This window comes from Nannospalax galili, unplaced genomic scaffold, assembly GCF_000622305.1.
Source record: "Nannospalax galili isolate Female #2095 unplaced genomic scaffold, S.galili_v1.0 scaffold151, whole genome shotgun sequence".
NCBI classification, from domain to species: Eukaryota; Metazoa; Chordata; class Mammalia; order Rodentia; family Spalacidae; genus Nannospalax; species Nannospalax galili.
The window spans coordinates 428,157-447,474 of NW_008332087.1; the positions used below are offsets into that span (position 1 = coordinate 428,157).

The 19,318-nt window shown below is 42.6% G+C and overlaps 2 protein-coding genes across 3 annotated transcripts in view; one reads left to right on the forward strand and one right to left on the reverse strand.

The window, feature by feature from the left end:
- Window positions 1-19,318, forward strand: part of Tasp1 (taspase 1) — a gene marked incomplete at its 5' end in the record, with an annotated part of 441,173 nt that overhangs the window by 418,447 nt on the left and 3,408 nt on the right.
- The window catches only part of Ism1 (isthmin 1), an 86,907-nt gene that overhangs the window by 15,200 nt on the left and 52,389 nt on the right, over window positions 1-19,318 (reverse strand). The window contains exons 2-3 of the mRNA XM_029560664.1: window positions 13,937-14,167; window positions 3,929-4,193 (exon numbers count right to left, since the gene is read on the reverse strand). Coding sequence (XP_029416524.1) covers window positions 3,929-4,193; window positions 13,937-14,167 — 496 coding nt within the window. The remainder of the gene's footprint in view (window positions 1-3,928; window positions 4,194-13,936; window positions 14,168-19,318) is intronic.

Consider the following 19,318-nt stretch of genomic DNA (forward strand, 5'->3'; position numbering starts at 1 on the left):
TGTTACTATGGAATTTACGCTGCGATCAATCGGTGTGGTGTCATTGTGATATTCGTTCTGTTAATTGAATTGCTCTACTTCAATGGAATTTTCCCTGCCAACTTCCCCCTCTCCTCCCTATAAAAACTTTGTGTGAATGTTCATTAAATGAGACTTGATCAGAAAGCCTGTCTTGTCTCCATTCTTCGCATCCCTTGTCCCTTTCCATCCCCTCTCCTCCCTCCAGAAACCCACGTTGACTGTCCTGCGAGTCGGGACAAAAAGGCAGAGCAGAGATTTCTGACTGAACACATATTTCTGGGGAGAAGTCCTCTCTCCTTTAATGGAGGATGGAGGAGGAGTTGTAAAATATGTCACAGAAGGTAGATCTAGTTTGTGCAGGTGGAAACACATGTGAGGACACTGAAAGTTGGCTCAGCCAGGACGGAGTGTGGTTCAGAGCAAAAAATGAGTGTCAGCAGCAATAATTGCAAAGACAACAATGATGACAAGAACAAACAGTTCCTGGGAACATTTCTGTGGCATTTTGACAGCCCCTGTGACACGAAAGAGTTCAAAGAAGGAGGACAGTGCTCCACACTGGAATGAGCCAAGAGCCGATTTCAAAGGTGCTATTTGAGAGGGTAAAATCTTCCTTTTACAGCTTCAGGGCAGTAGAACTCTTTGGGTCAATTCTAGTATAGGGCCACTGAAATGACTGGAATTGGAGTGTAACTGGCCAGTGAGAAACCTGTCCTGGGTAATGATGGCTACATTTAATTCCTACAATAATGCTGAGGTAGGTGGAAATATCCTCCTTTGTGGGTAGGGGAACCAAAGTTAGAAAAGTTAAGATACTTGCCTATGGTCACACAGCTCAAGCCCAGGAGATCTGGGATTAGATCTGAGGTCTGTCTATTCCTACCATTCTACTGCCTATTCTGGCTTTCCAACATCAATTCTGGCCCAAGTTAGCCTCCCCCTTTTTTTTGACTGCACTCATGGAGACAGTCATAATTAACAATGACAAAGCACCATGAAAAAAGTCACCATGAAGTCTATTAAAATTGAACCATGGCCAGTCAGAGAATTTTGAAGAATTGAATCCTAAGTTATCAACAATAGTGACCACCTACCTCCCTATGGTCAGTTTAGCAAATGTCAAACTACTGTAGACAGAGAAGTGCTTATTTGGATTCCCTCCTTGTTGTGGACAACAGAATTTACACAGAAGGGATTTAAAACCCAGCACATCAAATGCCTTTTCCACAGTTGATTTATGGTGCCCTCACCTGCCATGCTTCCATCATCTCAGCCTACCTTTACACATTTTGCCTCAACAGATGGTCCCACAGCCTTGTACATACAGTTAGCATGAAGTGTAGTCAGTGGGTTTAAATTTTTAAAAAGCGCATGATATTGGGAAGTAAAAGTGGGGACAGGGATAGAGGATGAATTGGAGGGAAGAGAATGGTGGGTGGGTTTGCTCAAAACACATTGTATGCATCTTTGAAATTCTCAAACAATAAATAAAGATGGATAATAAAAAAACAAAGCAGCACACACAGTCCCCAGGTTTTGTGCCTAGATCTGATTCGGTAGGTGGAGAGCAGTGGCTTTCAATATGGATGTACATTTGGATCACTCACGGAACTTTAAAAGACTTAAAATAAATTTGTTCACTTATTAATACAAAACATGCTAACAGAATGTAACTTTTAAGGTTACATATAAACTGTAAATAAACAAATAATATTCACTTGACTCTTAGTTGAATGATTCTCCATTAGTACAGTTATTTTCTGTTTATCTTTTTCTTTTAACTTTTACAAAAACTTTATTGAGAATTTCATACATGCATATAAGGTATTTTGATCAAATCCATTTTTTAAAACTCCACAAGAGGTACAGTGAGCAAAGACTGAAGAGCAGTGATCTCAGACAGTGGAGCTCTGTATATCAGAGTGCCCGCAGGATCTAAAACACTTCTGGGATCCACCCCTGAATGTCTGATTCAGGTCTAGAGTAGGGCCTGAAAACTTGCATTCTGATCATATTTCTGAGCACTGGTTGTAATGTTGGTACCTTGGGAGGAGAGAAGAGTCTGGTCTAGGATGGGCTTTTTAAAAACAAACAAATAACCAAGAAACACATGACTGGGTATTTCTGATGTCACCTTGAGCCCTGCTCTTAGAAACATTCTCTGTTGCCTGGCAAATGGATCGAGCCACAAATCCTGTACAACCTCAGGCAACATCTTGAGATTGGTGGCCATTCTTCATGGTTCTCCTATTAAACAGCACTAATGGTTCCTCCCCTTCCGATCTTCTATCTAAATCTACTCTCCTAAGGGGAACATGCCATTTCTCCCAGAGAGGTACAAAAGTATAATGAGTTAAAGACAGATTCTGGACTCGGAATCTGGGTTGAACTGTGTGCGGTACATGGAGAGGGACTAGAGCCTGGTAAGTACTTATAACTGCTGGCTATTATCCCTAATTCTTCCTTTTGGAAATAAACTGGACTTACTCTGGGAAAAGTGAAGGTTTCATGAGTCTCTTGGATGAAGAAAGTGGAACTCTCTCTCTCTATTCCTCTGGCATTTGATATACTCCTGTCATGGTATACTTTGCCTGTTAGCTAATGTACTCTTTGCCCACAGACTGGTGGTATCCTCTTTCAGGAAGGTCTGTATCCTGCTTACTTTTGGATTCCTATCACTAACATAGCGTCAGTCACAAGATATGCTCTTAATAGACGTTGGCCGAACAACTGAATGGAGTGGCTGGAAAAAAATTGTTTTGCTATTTCAGAAGTACCCTAGAACCATAAATTATGGCTAAAAATGCCTTCCTGATAAAACTTTTTTTCCTGTGTTGAAAAGTGGGAACACCGGAGAACATGAAAGTGGTTCATGCCATCCTCATCCCTTACTGTTCACTTCTTAGTCTGTTGATTACATTCTGCCACAGAATGAGGGCATTTGTAACACAGCAGATATTCTTATTCTCCAATAAGGCTGGCTAGATGCTTGTCAGCCCTGTTGCTTGGACACACAGACTCTATTTTTCAGCCTCTGTGCATCTATGTGAGGCCATATGACTAGGTCTTGCCTATAGAACTTATGTAGCTTGTGTGTCATCTCCAGGCTGAGAGGATTAAGAGCATGGGTGCCCTCACCAGGTTTCCTTCTATTTCTTGGGTACCAGCTGGGTGCAGGGGATCCAAGGGATAACTCTTAGGACCTCAGAGTTGTTAAGACTCTAAGAAGGAAAGAAGAGGCTGAATCCCTGAGTGACTGAGTGGGTCTGAGATCCCTTCCCTTGTCTCCCATCTCAGCTGAAGTAAGATGAGAAATTTTATAATTTTAACTCACTAGATTTGGGAGTTTTATGTTATCTCACCTCTTCTGCTCTAAAACCAGGAAGCTGGTAGTTTTAACTTGGGGTCATAATATTTATTTGGAGGGGGAGGCTTGCTTTGACATCCCATGACACAAGTAGTTCATGTGGATTCCCAAGGGCCATTTCACTGCTAAAATCAGACATGGCATAGTTGCCTGGTGAAAGGAGGCAGCTGCACATATCTCTATTATTAAATTGGTTTTCAATATAGATTCTTACAGTTAAAAAATACAAGGAAGCTAATTTGATGTTTTCTCATCTTTAGAAATAAAATTAAGTTTGGGAGAAGAATAGACAGGGGGAACCCCAAAGATCCTAAAAAAATTCTCCTAGGTATAATTTTAAAATTATAGTGTTTTCAGAAAAATGTGGCTACTGGTGCCTCCACGGGGCTTCTGTGGAATACGGCCTTTGTGAGGCATGCCTCATAGAGGACCAGAAGCCACATACTGTAAACTGGGTTTTCCTTGGCTCCATGTCTGTTAGGCCTCATCATCCTCAATTACTCTCCCCACCAATTTTATATTACTGGGTGGTAAACTCACCATATTCTGGCTGCTCTTTGGTTTCAAAAGTCCGGTGGCCTGGGGCTGGATGGTCCCAGCCCCTGGGGGGGTTGAGGAAGTTGCTGTCATCTGAGGTACTGTCGTACTTGTAGTCCTGGTCCCCGCTGTTTGCTCTTGCCAAGGCCAAGGACCTCTGCCACCAGGCCTGCCAGTTGGGAGATGACACTGACCAGCTGGGCTTACTTTCTGCATGCTGATCTTTATCTGCTTCGGAGTCAGGACCGTCTACCACCTCTATGGTGACCTGAGGAATTCAGAACACACCAGCGTCAATGAGGAGCTGGCAGCCTCCCAGCTCTGATAACCCTTGGAAGAAGGTCCAAGAGAGCTGAAGGAAAGGATGGCTACATCATTTGTGAAAGAAAGTTGTGATGACGTGGTGATAGAAAATGCAAACCATTCAGGAATGGCCCATATGGGTTCCACCACTAGATGGAACATGGCCCAAGGTAGGCAGGAAACAAAGCATGACTGGGTTCTTGATTTACTGATGATTAAATTGTTGAGAAGCCTTTCGTTGAAGGAGTGAGTACACTGTTTTTGAGGCAGTGCAAGAATAGCCACAACAAAGCTTAACTTACTGGGTAGGTACAGTGTCACATACTGTTATAAATGCTCTGTCCAGGTGAGTTTATCTAAGCCTCACAATCCTGATCCTTGGACATGTCTCTCTCACACAGACACACAGACACACACAAACTTCCCATCAACAGATGGAGTCTGTTTCCCTCACTGTCAATCTGGGCTGCTCTCATAACTCACTTGGTCCAGCTGAATAGAAACAAGTGACACTCTGACAGATCTTAAAGGGTCTTGTGCTGGGGGAGGTGACTCAATGAGGGGATGGGAAATGGTTCAGTGGGTTAAGTGCTTGCTGTGTTTATGGGAGGTCTGGGGTTCAAATTCCCAGCATTCATACAAATGTTGAGTGGGCATAATAGCCTGCCTGTAATTACAGCATTCAGGAGGCACTGACAGGGGCTTCTCCAGAGCAAGCTGGGTAGCTAGATTAGTCCAGTTGGCAAACTCTGGGTTCAAGTGAAAGACTTAGCTTCAATACATAAGGTGGAGAGTGACTGAGGTAGACACCTAGCATCAATTCTGCTCTACACACATATGCACATACACATGCACCTGCAAATACAAGTATACCCACACATGAATGAAAACAGATACACACATGCACACATATCCCACATATATGCATACATGCCCAAATAAGTATCTTGAAGCTTCTAGTTTCTTTTTCTTGGAATGTCCTATAGGTATTGAAGGAAGCCAAGCCTTAATCACAGCATACAGACCAGAGAGAGACTACGTGTGGGGAAACCGAGTCTCAGGACTCATGATTGGTGCCATTGTGTATCTCCCTCCAGTGAGACACATGGAACTTAAATAAGCTCTCTTGGTTGAATCCTAATCAAATTCCTGCACCATGAGTAATTCAATGGTCACTGCTGCAAACTGTTAAGTTTTGGGGTGATTGTTACATAGAAACAGCTTTTTATAGATAAAGAAAACTGGCACACACAGATGTTAAGTTGCCTAAGGTCACAGGGCTAGTAAATAGCAGATGTGGAGAATCTGGGTCCAGAGCCCATGTCTATATCACTCTGCCTCTCAAAAGTAATTGATAGAAATATGGCCTCCTCAAGAGACTGAGGGAGCAAAGAGGCACCGGTGTTGGGGATAGGCTACATGCTATAGGATGTGAAGAGATGTCCTCAAGACCAGATTTTTCCAGATATGCTCTTTCAGTCTTTCCCACTGCTCAGACCCAGCAGCAGGGTCAGAGCAGATAGTCCCTGAGTTAAGGTTAGAACTTGTTCTTTGGATTAATGAAGCCTACTTTTGAAATCTGTCACAGGGCTGGAAGAATGCAGCTTCTGGGCTCTGAGAGACAATCAACGTAGAAAATCTTGTTTAAAAAATAATAAAAGACTCATTGGCCATCAGATAGCTCTTACAACACCTCCTGGATGCGTTACATGCAAATGAATCAGGAACTTGCACTCCAAGTAATCAGTGCAAGATGTACTGGGCAGATGCAGTCCCAGATTTGCCCTAACCTGACATCCGAAGAGTTGTTGAGGTGCTCTGCCAAGCTGCACTGGGGTGTGCCCATTCTCTAGATGAACAGCTAGGGTGGGGGGATTTTTTATCTTGAATCTTACCCAGTTTGACACTTAGGGAAGCTGCCAAACCAGTGGTGCTCCTGAGGCTATAGTTTCTTGAGGTTCTAGACATGGTCCAGAGGATGACCTTAAATCCCATAGTACATTGAGACTGTATCAGGCCAAGTGCCTCTTTCTCCTCTGTTGTGGGATGCCTAGAAGAGCACCTTGAGCTTTATCCCATTCCACCACCATTACCCTAGTCTTGTAAGCATCCCTTGTATACTTATAATTATGAAGCTTTTAATTAATTCAGCTAAAATAAAAAAAATTAAAAGAAAAAAATACAACCCATGCTTTTTTTCTAATTATTCTTAAAATTTATTTTACATGTATGACTGTATTGCCTGCATGTATGTTAAGTGCACCCACGTTGTACAATGCCCTCGGAGGTCAGAAGAGGGCGTTGGATCCCCTGGATTTGCAGTTACAGACAGCTGTTGGCCACCATGTGGATGCTGGGAATCAAACCTGGGTCCTTTGCAAGAACAGTGCTCTTAACAGCTGAGCCCTCTCCAGCCCCACAACCTATGCCTTTTATCGCTGTTGTTTGATGGAATGGGCAGTATGATTATGGAGAACCTTGAAGAACAAGTGGATAAGGAACAGCTGGGTGGTATAGCACTACCAGGGCCAGGATGGGCCAGGCAGAACCTTTCAAGACATAATCTTTCTCCTTTGCAGTTCCATCCCCCTCTCCCTGCAGATAGAACTACTGAACTGCAACAATTGTCTGCAAGGCTATTAAAGGTCTTGGAGGAGAGAGGCTGCCAAGAGCCAGGCAAGCCGGTAATTATGGTAATGAAATCAATCTCTGAGTAGGAGATAAGAGGGAGCGTGCCCAACAGTTTGGGTATTCCATTTGTATTCAGACTGGAGTCAAAGGATTGCTGAAATGAAATGTACTCTGCAATTTCTCCAAGCTGGGAACAAAAACAATTTCATGTTTCAAGTTATTACCGTCAATACGATTTTTTTTTCCTCCAAAATTGCTGCTTGGATCCAAACAAAATAGATTCCTTGCCTGGAGAGGCAATGGGTAGCAAAATAGGAATTTACTCCAAAACTATATCAATGACTAAATCTCAACAGCTTAGAGGTTTCTTTCTTGTCTTTAATTTCCAGCCACTGCCCCAAATGAATTACAAAACAAAACAAAAAACAAACAAGTCTTAGGACCCACCGTCTCCTACAGTCAGCAATGTGGAAACTTCATACCGATATCAAAAGAAGAAATCTAATCTTGAACCTGAAATTTCATAGGTATCCAATTAAAAAGCTATAATGAGCATGACAAATGCCTTCTCCAATGGCAGGGACTGGTTTTCTATTTCCTGTTGCTCTCATTTTATTTGGATATTTTAGAGTCGGGGAAACCTTTTGGAAAGATCTTACGAACAATAATCAATGCAAATGCACTGGGAGTGTGGAGTGGGTACAGCAAAACTTTAAGTTGACAAAGACTATAGGTGCCTCCATTCTTTTCCTTTCTAATCCATCACCAAGTGCCTCAGTGTATCTAGTAAAAGAAAGGACATGTTTCAAAGACTGCAGGTTTAACTTCTGCCAAAATCTTTGAGCACTCAAAGAGCATCCAAAGTAGAATTTGGACAATTCTGACGATCTTGTCCAAAATGATAATCTGGTCTCTTAGGAGTTAAAACTTACATTAGAAGCAGACTCTCTACCCTTGCACTGAAAAACACTTTCCATAGCAAGACTAAGGCAATTCTCAGTGTAACTGCAACAAGCCAAGAAGATTTGAGTGCTGTGAGCCACACGGAGCCCAGGGCTGTCTTCCCTCTCGTTGCTTCTCTAAGTCTGTGAGCTGAGGGGAGTCTGTGAGCAGGTTAGAATTTCCCAGACAGAAAAAAAGAATTCCTCAAGAGCACAGAGCATTTAGGGATGTGTCTGCAGCGGCTTTTGCTGCCCTTCCTTCTTTGACAACTGCAGCAGAAAGAACACAAAATAGACCAGGAAGATATTTAATCCTCCTTTCTCAGATCATCTGATGCTCTAAAAACAACCGTGGCATCCCCACAGCATTGTGGTTATTGCTTTGAGATTTGTAGCAGTGTGCTTGCCCAAATATTATTGCTTGTTCTACATAATTTGGACCCAATTTTCAGGCACAGAAACTGGCTTGAAGAATTTAGCTTCTCAAGGTAAACAGCAAAGAACGTGTAGAGTTGGTTTCAAAACTAAGTTTCTGATTCCCAATTACTCTTTTTAAAAAATTTATTTATTATTGTGTATCTGTGAAAAGCCAGTGTATGTGGGTATGCCTGCCATGGCATGTATGTGGTGGCCAGAGGACAACTTTGTGGAGTCAGTTCTTTTGTTCCAGCATTATGTGAGTCCTGATTATTGAATTTAGGTAGCCAGACTTCCACAGAAAGCACCAGTACTTGCTGAGCTATCTTGCTGGCCCAATTACTCTTACAGATGCTTTTCTGTTTTTTTCTTCTTCTCCAGCATCGCCACCATTCAATATTTATTGGTTCTGGGAAGCTTGCCATATACATAACCCTGTGCTAAGCCCTTCATATGATCTCATTTAATCCTCAGAGATAGTCACATTTAAGTGTACTTTAGGTGACATAGGTACTTATAGGTGGTATTTTATAGAAAAGAAAACTGAGATACAGAGAGATTGAAAAACCTGCCTCGGGCTTCAGAACCCAAGACTAGCTGACTGAATGGTAATGCCAGGTTACAATTTAGCCCAATCTGACTCCATAGTTCATAAAGACAACAGAAGCCCATGAGCACCTCAGCTGTCCAGGATTGTACCCAAATGGTGTGCTGGTCCATATCCAGTACACAGACATATCTTGATTCTAACTTAGCCAGACTGGCCATTTCAAAAGTATTTTAGACACAAGAGGAGGGAAAATCAGAAGTAGAAGCATGTATGACACTTTCAGCCCTGGCCAATCCCTTGGATTCTATCTTATAGCACTAAAGAGGCCTGGGGCCATGTAAATAAGTCTGTTTAGAGAAAGAAAGGTCTTTAGATGACTGTGTCTAAATTCCTCTCAATGGAAGAAAAGAAAGAATATATTGGTTGTAAGGGATACGAACCTCAGCTTGATTTTGAAAAGAGAAATATTTGGTTGTGACTAGCTTACTGTAGTGATGAATTGATACAATGAATCTAACAATGAGTTTATTTTAGAGATTTTTTTTGTCTCTGCGATCTATCTGACCATCAGCCAAAGACCAAAAACTCAGCCAAGGGTACCAAAGCTCAAATCTGACTTGTCTTGAGGGACTGCTTTCTTTCCTGAATGATTTTCTTTTAAATAGAACTTAATTTCTTGTATTGTTTTAATTTTAACATGGAGATCCAGTTTAGGAATTTGAGGCCATTTCTTTCTATTTATATGCTATATTTAGACAGGTATGTAGAGATAGACTCCTTTCTCCCCTCACTTCCACAGCCTGAAACTTAAAATGGGGTCTAATTCACATGGAACAGAAGCTACCTGACTTACAGCATAGAAACGCTCCACAAAAGCAGTTTGGGGCTTTTATAAGTATTTTTCACCTTAAAAGTAAAGAGGCCTGAGGGACATGGCCTTCTTGCAGGGGCTCAGGAATGTCACTTTGGAAAGGTGCAAGCAAGTTCAAGGGAGGGACAGAGGATCCATCCCTGGAACTCTGGAGTTGCAGTGGGGCCAGAGAGCAGGGTATTGATTCCTGCTTGGTACCTGGGATCCAGTTGGAGACAACTAGGTGGGGATAAGCGGCAGGTTTCAAGGAGGAAGGGAGCACGGAGGCTCTGATGACAGAATCCCACCACTAACACACTCATCACCTATCTTTAGCCCACTAACCTGTAAAGAAATGTTGAGGGGGGGCCCCTGGTGAGCAGAAGAGCTCTGTGCTTGGCTAAATGGACCCTGGGTCAAACCAATGGTTTTCAACAAAAGAACAGTGCTGTAGGGCACGGGTGTGGTCTGCCAACCCAGAAATTATCACCCTCTTTCAGAAAGCACCTTATTTTCTAAAGGACCACAGGGGAACTAGTTTACTCAAGTGTAGTGGTGCATGGGGCTGTGAGGCTAGTGCTGTGCATATGAGTGTGTGCACACACAAGCACGCATGCACATGCAGACACTGGGCTGTAGTACAGAAAGGCAGCAGCTGTTTCATTCATTGTTTGAATGTCTTTCTGAGGGACTCACACTAACTTTTTGTGATCTTTTAGAAACAAAAGGCCAGAAATGCAGCTCAACTGCCTTTAGGGCCAAGAATACTTGGGTCAATAAAACACTGGCTGCCCCACTCCTCTGTACTCCCTATGGAAGACCAACTGACGCATGGATTGTCTACAGAAGAATGGAATATCCAGACTGAGCAGTGGGCATGAAGTGCTCATCTTGTTCTGGTGTTTGACTTCAACAGTCTCTATGTTGGAGTTGCATTACTTTCAAATCTATTCTACCAATTATTATTCTGATATTTGGAGCACTGGGAAATCTGTAGTCTTGGCAGATATGGTGGTCTCTGGTATCTAAAAGGTGACTCTAGAAATATATGAAGACTTCCTAGGAGTAGCTCTGTCTCTGTTCCTACCATATCCTCCAAGGTTGCCTGTTCAGAGATAAATTTCTCTTATGCTGGGGCAGGGTAGGGTCAAGTGAAAGCAAAGCATCCATCAAGTGGGACTTTCATCTGATGAATCCACATTAGCAGGTAGCTGAGAGACTCACTGGGCATGGAGGCAAACGATTTCCATTCATAGCCATGCTTCTGACAGTTCAGAAGGAAGCTGCCTTCCGTGAAAGTACGTGGGACTTCTCCAGAGAGAACATCCTACTGTGAGCATCCATGGCCTAAGCCTTCTCACAACCTCATCCCAGCCTCAGGCTAGTTATTTCTACTTGGGGCAACTCCAGAAGTTGTCCTCCTCTCCTGGGCACACTGTGCCAAAGGGTCTCTTACTTCCCATTCAGTTAAATAGAATGCCTTATGATGAGGAAAACTGAATTGACTTTTTGGCTGTCTGACTGACACATGCACAGAGCCACCATGTGGGTGGGAAAGGGCTCAGCATTTCCCGGTAGCCCATTCTCTTTTATTCTTTTTTGGAAAAGTAACCTGTGCTTCTCAACTCTGTGGACACCAACAGCCTTTGTGCCACTGTCCTTTTGGTAGTACTTTAAGAGGGTCCCAGACGTGTCTATGTAGGGACTGAACATATCTAGGCTGATGGAGAAAGAAAAAAGGCATAAGAAGTTTTGCCCCCGAATTCAGCTTGTTACTGGGTCCACCAGGTACACAGCAACAGTTCAATGGGAAGAGTGAAGAAGCCCACGGAGCTCTTTTCTCCTGTGTCTGAGGGTTCTCCTGTAGCTTTATATTAGCTGATTTTACTAGTTCAGTCCTCAGCATTAAGTCTCTCCAGTTTCCTGTCTCTGGGATTAAATGCTAGCCATAGGAAGCTTAAGATTGCTTTTTGGCATGGCCTGAGGTGAGGGCTAGCCAGTCCTGGAACCATAATATCTATGAACAATGAAAAATTACTTTCCATAGAAGAAGCTACGGCAGGGAGCAATGCTGAGCAGTGGTGTGGGGCACCTGTGCCTACTTCTGCCAGACTGTACCTACCCTAGGTAGATCCACTGGTCTTTCAGAGCCATGTGGTCACTCCAGGGATGGCACTGGAACAAAAGGCCTGCTCTTCCAATAAGCCAGTTAGAATACAGCATTCATCAGAAACATTACTCGAAGCATGTGGTGATTCCTGCACATGAGTTGTCAACAGTGACCTCCACAGCACTGACTTCCAGAGCACTCGCAGAGCCCGGCCCTATTTCTTTCTGTCTTCTACTTGGGAACAGGTAGCTGGGATATTCATACTACAGCATCTCCTGGAGGGATTGGCACGATGGAGCTTTGTGTTTCTTAACTTCCCATAATCTAATGTAGTGTTTTATATACAGGCACAGTTGGTTGATACTCATTAATTAAGTTGTGTTCTCAGTAATATCATGGCTAAAGAACAAAATAACTCTGTGGAAGGGAACCTATTCTGAAATGATATCATGAGGAAAGTGTCAGGAGAGAGCAGGAAGGGCAGAGGAGGAAGATGCAGAGGAGGAGGTGGAGCAGGAGGAGGAGGAAGGAGAAATTAAGGATTAGTTGCTCTGAGGCCCATCTGAACTTTCCACAACACAAGCTGATAAGCATTTTAAGTAATGGTAAAGACTAAGGAAAAGTTGTCACTACACAAATGAGAAGAATAAAAGCAAAGCACAGAAATATGGAAGCAGACCTGCAAAGACAGGCATTAAGGTAAGGGTCTGGCTGTCCAGGGGACTCCTGGAGCTATCAAGAGAACCGTCTTCCAGACAGAGGGAAGACAGTACAAACAACATTCATAATTAGGTTGTCTCTGAAGTATGGATTGGTGGCTTGGCATTCCTGAGAACCCAAGATCCTAGATTTGAGATCCACAACTACAGCTTACTAGCCATGTGACCTTAAGTGAACCAGATAGTAACTTCCCGAATTCCTGTCACCTTAAAGTTCTAGACAATGACATGGGCTTTGTTTCTTTTACACGTGAGGATGCTCAGGGGGTCAGATCAAGACAACATTTTCCTTGTAAATTATATTAGGCTAGTTCAGTGTAGATGAGTGTGGAGGTTTGAGTGAATATGTCCCCCATAGGCTCCAAGTGTTTGGACGTTTTGTCCCCAGATGATGGTGCTGTTTTGGGAAGTTTTAGAAGGTATGGCTATTCTGGAGGAAGCAAGTCACTGGGGGTGGGTTTAGAGAGTTCTTAAGCCTTGCCAGATTTCTCGTCTCTCTCTTGCTTCCTGTGCCTGCATGATGATGTGAGAGCTTAGCTTCTGCTGTTTCTGGTCCAACCACCTCCAGCCACCATGTCTCCCTGCCATGATGGACTGTAATTCCCCTGGAACCATAAGCTCAAATAAACTCTTCTTTCTATAAGTTGCTTGGGTCAGTGTTTCTATCACAGCAACAGAAAAATGACTAATACAATGAGTATTATTATATAGATGGGTATTATTATTGGAACACTTTTCCTGATGTTCTATTTCCCTTGCTTCATGCAATCTCATTTTAATGAAATGTATTAATCTCTTTTAGGAAGTCCCTGTCCTTTTTTTTTTTTTTTTTTTTTTTGGTCCCTATAGCCCCAGCTGGCCTTGGAACTTGCTATGTAGACCTTGATAGGGCCTTGATCTTACAGAGCTCCCTCTCCTCTGCCTCCCGAGTGCTGGGATTAAAGGTGTGTGCCACCACACCCTACTCACCTTCCTTCTTATCTAATTTTTTTGTTAGTCATTTACACTTTTGAATACCTGAGAGTAGTCCTCTTCTGAAGGAATTTCTGGTGTTGAAGGCAAGCTAGAGAGGCACTGAGGTGAAGTACCTTCCTATGTGCTTTGAAGACACGCTGTGGTTTCTCTGGTCTGGTCACAAGCCAGGTTGGCCCTTTCCTATAGGCACCATCCCTCAGTAATTTCAAGGTGTATTATTTTGTTTTGTTTTTATATTTCAAGGTCTGTGAAATCAGGAGGTATTTTATATCCTCATTGTGTCACACCTGTGTTTATAGGGACTTCCGGTTTTGAGAAGTTTATGTAACAGTGGTAACCCCTCATCATTAAGGGTCTCAGAACACTGTTCTTATGAGGATAATACCATCTTCAGCAGGAATCATGAAAGGGTTGAGAAAGACAGGGAGGTAAGGCTGCAGGGCTTGGTAGAATCAGGTCAGAAAACAAAAGATAACTGATTTGTATTCTTCCACTTGCCAGCTACTGAAAATTACCTGAATATTTGGATTCTGTCCATTGATATCAGCTTTGGAAAGATCTGGAAAGTTTGGTAGGTCGAGGAGAAAGGATCTGGGGCCATCTCTTTGCAGTGAAGGGTGTCCAGTCTCTTGAGGGAATTGCTGTCTGGGGAAGGGTTGATGGGCAGCCTGGTGCTCTCCTGGGCCTTCTTTAGACAGAGGAAAGCTTGTTTCTGCCATGGACTCACTCTCCAGGTTGAGGTTATTCTAAAACAAATAAGTAATGAACACATAATTAGAAAGCACATGGTTAAAAGTGCAGTTCTTATTTTTATTTTATGTGTATGAGTGTATCGCCTGTGTGTATTTAAGTGCTTCTGTGTCATGCAATTCCCTCTGAGGTCAGAAGAGGGCATCAGATTCCCTGGAATTGGAGTTACGGATAGTTGAAAAGTGCAATTCTTAACAGTCCATTAAATTAGGGAACAAGGACATTTCCAGTGGCTGGAATTAAGGCAGCAGAGTATTGCCAATCCATTTCTCTAGTACATGGTTTAGTTTCTTTATCTTTAAAAGACTAAATCAGGAAACATATCCCAGTTTGCTAGTTAGGAATTTTCCTGTAAGTTATGGATTATATATTAAGCATGAAAGCACATCAAAATAAGAGACCTATTTTGAAGGAAAATAGGTACTCATTTAAAGCTAGAACCAACTTATCATTTCCTTCTCACAGCTTCAACTGATTAAATACCATGACTTTTATTATAATCATAATTTCCAGTTTGGTGTCTTTTGTGTCGGCCATGGAGAAAAAGATTTGATCAAATTGGATAATTATTAAATCAAACCACTGATTCCATCCATCCATCCATTTGTATCTCTATTCATTCATCCATTCATTTATTAATCCATGTATCCATTTCTGCTTATCCATTAATCTATCCATCTATTCATACATACGTCTATATCTATCCATCTAATAAAAATGCCAACCACATGCTAAGCTTGGGAGATTCAGCAATGACTAAGACAGCCATGTGACCTGCTCTTTCAGAATGTATATTTAGTTATAGGGAATACACAGATAAGCAAGGTAAGAGACTTACCAAAGCATACACAGATAAGTAAGTTAAGAGACTAGTGATCATTAAGAATAAAAGACAAGATGATAAAGAAAACATTAGCTATATAGACAGAGAAAACTTCTCTGAGAAAGTGACACCAGAGACAAGATCTGAGTAAGAAAAGAAGGTTCCCTGAAGAGATCGGGGGAATGGCAGTTTAGTAAAGGGAACAGCAAACAAGGCCGTCCTCACAGAGTAGGAACTACCTTAGCTAATATGAGGAACATAAAGGCAAGAAGGCTGCCATGGAGTGACAGAGTTCAAGAGCCACATGAAAGGAAGATGAAGAGACGAGGAGAGAAAAAAAAATGGCAAAGGGTACTCTGAAATTTAGTGCCTTTATTCTTAAAAGTGCAAATCAATTTTTTTTCTTGTTAGTGAAAATATCTTGATTTACTTGTTACTGGGGGAAAACTTTTCTAGGGATTCAGAGTATAGATTTGACTTTCTTCTTTCTCTCTCTCTTTGGCCTGTTTATTGGGGGAAGGGATGGTGTTCTCTCTGACATGTTCACTGGGGGCATCCTCTAGCCCTTCAGGGATGATATTCTCATGTCTACTGCTGAACTGAGACTTGGAGATCGAATTTCACCAGGCTTTGGGTCAGTGGTTCATGTTCTTGTTATTCTTGGGCATGTTTTGAGGTTTGGGAGTTGTATTCCAGCACACTGTCTCTACACGTACTCCCTGCCCCCACCACAGTGCTGTTGAACTAGCCAAACGGTTACATCCAGAATCTAAACAATCTTGACTCCTTGTACCTAAGGTCAAGAACAGCCTGAGATCGAAACACACACAGACCACCTTTGTCAATGTTTAAAGAGGCCAACAGAAGCTTTCGGAGCATATCTGCCTCATCTAAAGTATGCAGCGAGAGGGGGACAGCTGGCTGTTTTCAAGTTTTTGCTTGCCCTTCCTTTTTACTCAGTAGATGTGGCCATGGCAGTGTCTTTGTTAACCTCTTCAGCCAACTCTGCCATATTTTTGTTTCCTGGCATGCTTGTAGAAGTAGTTTCCCTAGCATTCTGAGACATTGCTCAATGCAATAAAGGCCAAATGTATTCTTTATTGGTTGAGTAAGGGGTGGAAGGGGGAAGGGAGAATGAGAATGTGAAGTTTTTCTTTAACATAAGACCTCCCACCCTGTCCTACCCCAAAGGGAAGATAATCAAATGTAGTTGTTCCTGTGACTTTATCCCTAGACAGCCAACTCTAAACTTCCCTGATGGTGTTAAAGAGTACAGTTGGATTCTCCTGGAGAAGTTCTTGATGAGGAATCAGGAATATAAATCACATAAGGGGCTTGGTATTTGCTTCCAAAATGGTTTAGAAATTTCTGCAATTCAAGCTTTAACTTACTTTACTGTATCAACTGAACATTTTCTTAATTGGATAAAAAACAAAGCTCTATGTGGTAAAGATGTAGCTCAGTGGTAGAGCATTTGCCTAGCATGCTCAAGGTCCTAGGTTCAATCCCCAGCATTGTGGCATTTGTATATTTGGGTATGTAAATTTACACACACACACACACACACACACACACACACACACGAACATTTTTCTTTTTACCACCAAAGCTTGTATTTTAGAAGAAGTAGGAAGTATGTTTGTGGCTAGTTAATATTTTGTTTAGATTTCTGAAAAACAAGGACTGAATTTGATTGGCTCTTTTGCTCAGACTCTTGAATGTTTTCCTAATCGAAATTTATCACCATAGAGTAGATCCTGGCTTAGTTTCAGACCAAACAAACTCCCTAAACTTTCTATGGCTCCGTGCCCCTCCATGCAAGGCACAGCAGATAATGACAGTCCGATGTCCTCCCAAAAGGATGGTTGAGATAACTTGGGTTGCGTTGTATGTATGCAATAAAAGAGAAGTGCAAAGTTAGGATCATTGGCTGGGCAATCCAGGCCACAAGAGCATCTGCTGGGAATAGTTGAGGGTTCAAGTGTGTTTGGCTTGGGTTATGCACAAAATTGTGGCATTGCACCATCTCTCCCTAACTACCCTGTCCCCCAGATACTGGCTCAATATTTGTAAAGTATTTGCCAAATAAGAAATGACAACAAAATTCTATTCATAATTTCTGAATATCTGAATTACATTTGTACTTCTACCAAACATGGTTACCTTGACTCCTCATAATGTCATCCTCCACTGTTCAAAAACCGGAAACCCTGGGAAAGGGGAAGGGGGTCTAAGAATGAACCTATAAAATAAAACTCAATTTTATTCCACCAATAATAGGATTTTGCAGTGGCTATTATTTTGGTAACTGGGGTAGGAAGATGACAGAGGTCAGCTGCTGACAATGCGGGAAAAGGCCTTTCTTCATGTCTTGTTATTTATTTATTTACTATTATTATTATTATTATTATTATTGTGTGTGCGCATATGGCGGTCAGAGGACAATTTTCAGGAGTTATTTCTCTCCTTCTCTGGCTTTCCTCATGTCTTCTTTTTTTAAAAAATTGGTTATTCATTTATTTATTTTTATTTTATATGAATGAATATTTTCCTAAATGTATGAACGTGCACATGTGCCATATAATGCCTGCAGAGGCCAGAAGAGGGTGTCAGTTCCCTTGGAACTAGTTGTTAGCCACCATGTGGGTGCTGGGAACTGAACCCAGGTCCTCTACTCTTAACTACTGAGCCATCTCTCCAGCTCCTCTCCATCTTTTCTTTTATATATATATATATATATTATTTATTATTTTTATTTTATATGTATGAGTATACTGCCTGCATGTATGTAAGTGCATGGTGTCGTGCAATGCCGCGGAGGGAACTGCTGAGCCATCTCTCCAGCCCCTCATCTTTTCTTAAAGTGACACAGGTCACATCTTCCTTGCAGAGTGCCCCTCAGAAGTCCTGGTTGTGAACATCACTCCATCCCTCTAGCTGTCACCACGCTCACTCATTAGATGTCACCACTTAAATGATTATAGCAGGGGTGAAGATTTTCAGGAAGGGTGGCTCTCAAAGTAAAGACTTAAAGGGACACAGGCTTTCCAGGGAGGGGTAAGCAGAGATGCTGGCTTGTGCTAGAGAGGAAGCAGATTCGGCTTGCCTTCTGCCTTTCTCTCTTCTGCTTTTCCTGCCTAAAGGGCTGGAAGTCAAATGACACAGCTGGCAGACACGAGGATGAAAGCTGAACCCAAGCGTGCCTAACTAGAAAGTAGGAGGGGCCCAGGTTCCCGACAGCACTGTGCGTCTATCACATCCGTCCTGGATTGGCGACTTCCAAATGTCTTTACCATTATCACCAACACTGATGAGGCTGCACCACCAGCAGCAATGTCCCATATTATAAAAAGTCAATTCTAATTTTAGACCTGTGACAAGTATTGAGAAGTTAAACCTTAAACTCTATTGGATTATGTGTCAGTTTTTATGCCAGGACCATGCATTTGGTTTGGTTACTAAAAGAAAAAAAAAATACTGGCATCTGTTATTTATAGCAATGTTGATGGAATGTGAGCTCCCTCTGTAGACCAGGCTGGCCTGGATCTCACAGAGATCCACCTGCCTCTGCTTTCCGAGTGCTGGGGATTAAAGGCGTGTGCCACCATGTCTGGCTTAAAACATACATATGTTATACGTTTTTGTCCTCTCCCTGACAAGCTAGACTGGCAAGCAGTGGAAGGATGCCTTCTTCTCAAACTGGATTCACCCTCTTCCTTCTATCACCACAAACAAAGTTTCTGTGGGAGGCGAGAGGCAGAAAGAGTCAGTCATGCCTTCCATCCAACCAGCTGGTCCGAGTGGTACATGAGGGAGGGACTAAGGATAGGGCCAGGGGAAGCCGGAGAGAGAGGGTGGCCTTTGCCATCTTGAGCAGCTGCCGGGAGGTCACAGGGTCCCTGCAGCAATATTAAGGGAGCCTGCCTGTGCCCACACTTCTGTAAGTAACCCCCTCACCCACTGATCTGTATAGAAGTCCAATAAACTCTTTGACTCCTCAAACTGTAGTTTGGAGAAATTATACCTCATTTTGTCAGAAGGATGATGGGAAGAGGGGGCTGGATGGCGTTTGCACCTCCAAGAAGTAATTTTAGCAACAATTGGAATAGTTGAGCAGGATATGACAAAACAAGGATGAGTTTGGGATGATCAATGGTGCCTCTGATATGGGGAAGGAGGACAATGACAGAAGCAAGGTTGGGTGAGGGGAGAGTGTGGGCAGAGGAAATATGGACATGGTGGGCTATCCCCATAGGCCTAGTGGGGTAGCAGCAATGGCATGGATAATGCAGTGGACGGTGAGATGTGTAACTGGCGTGAGGTC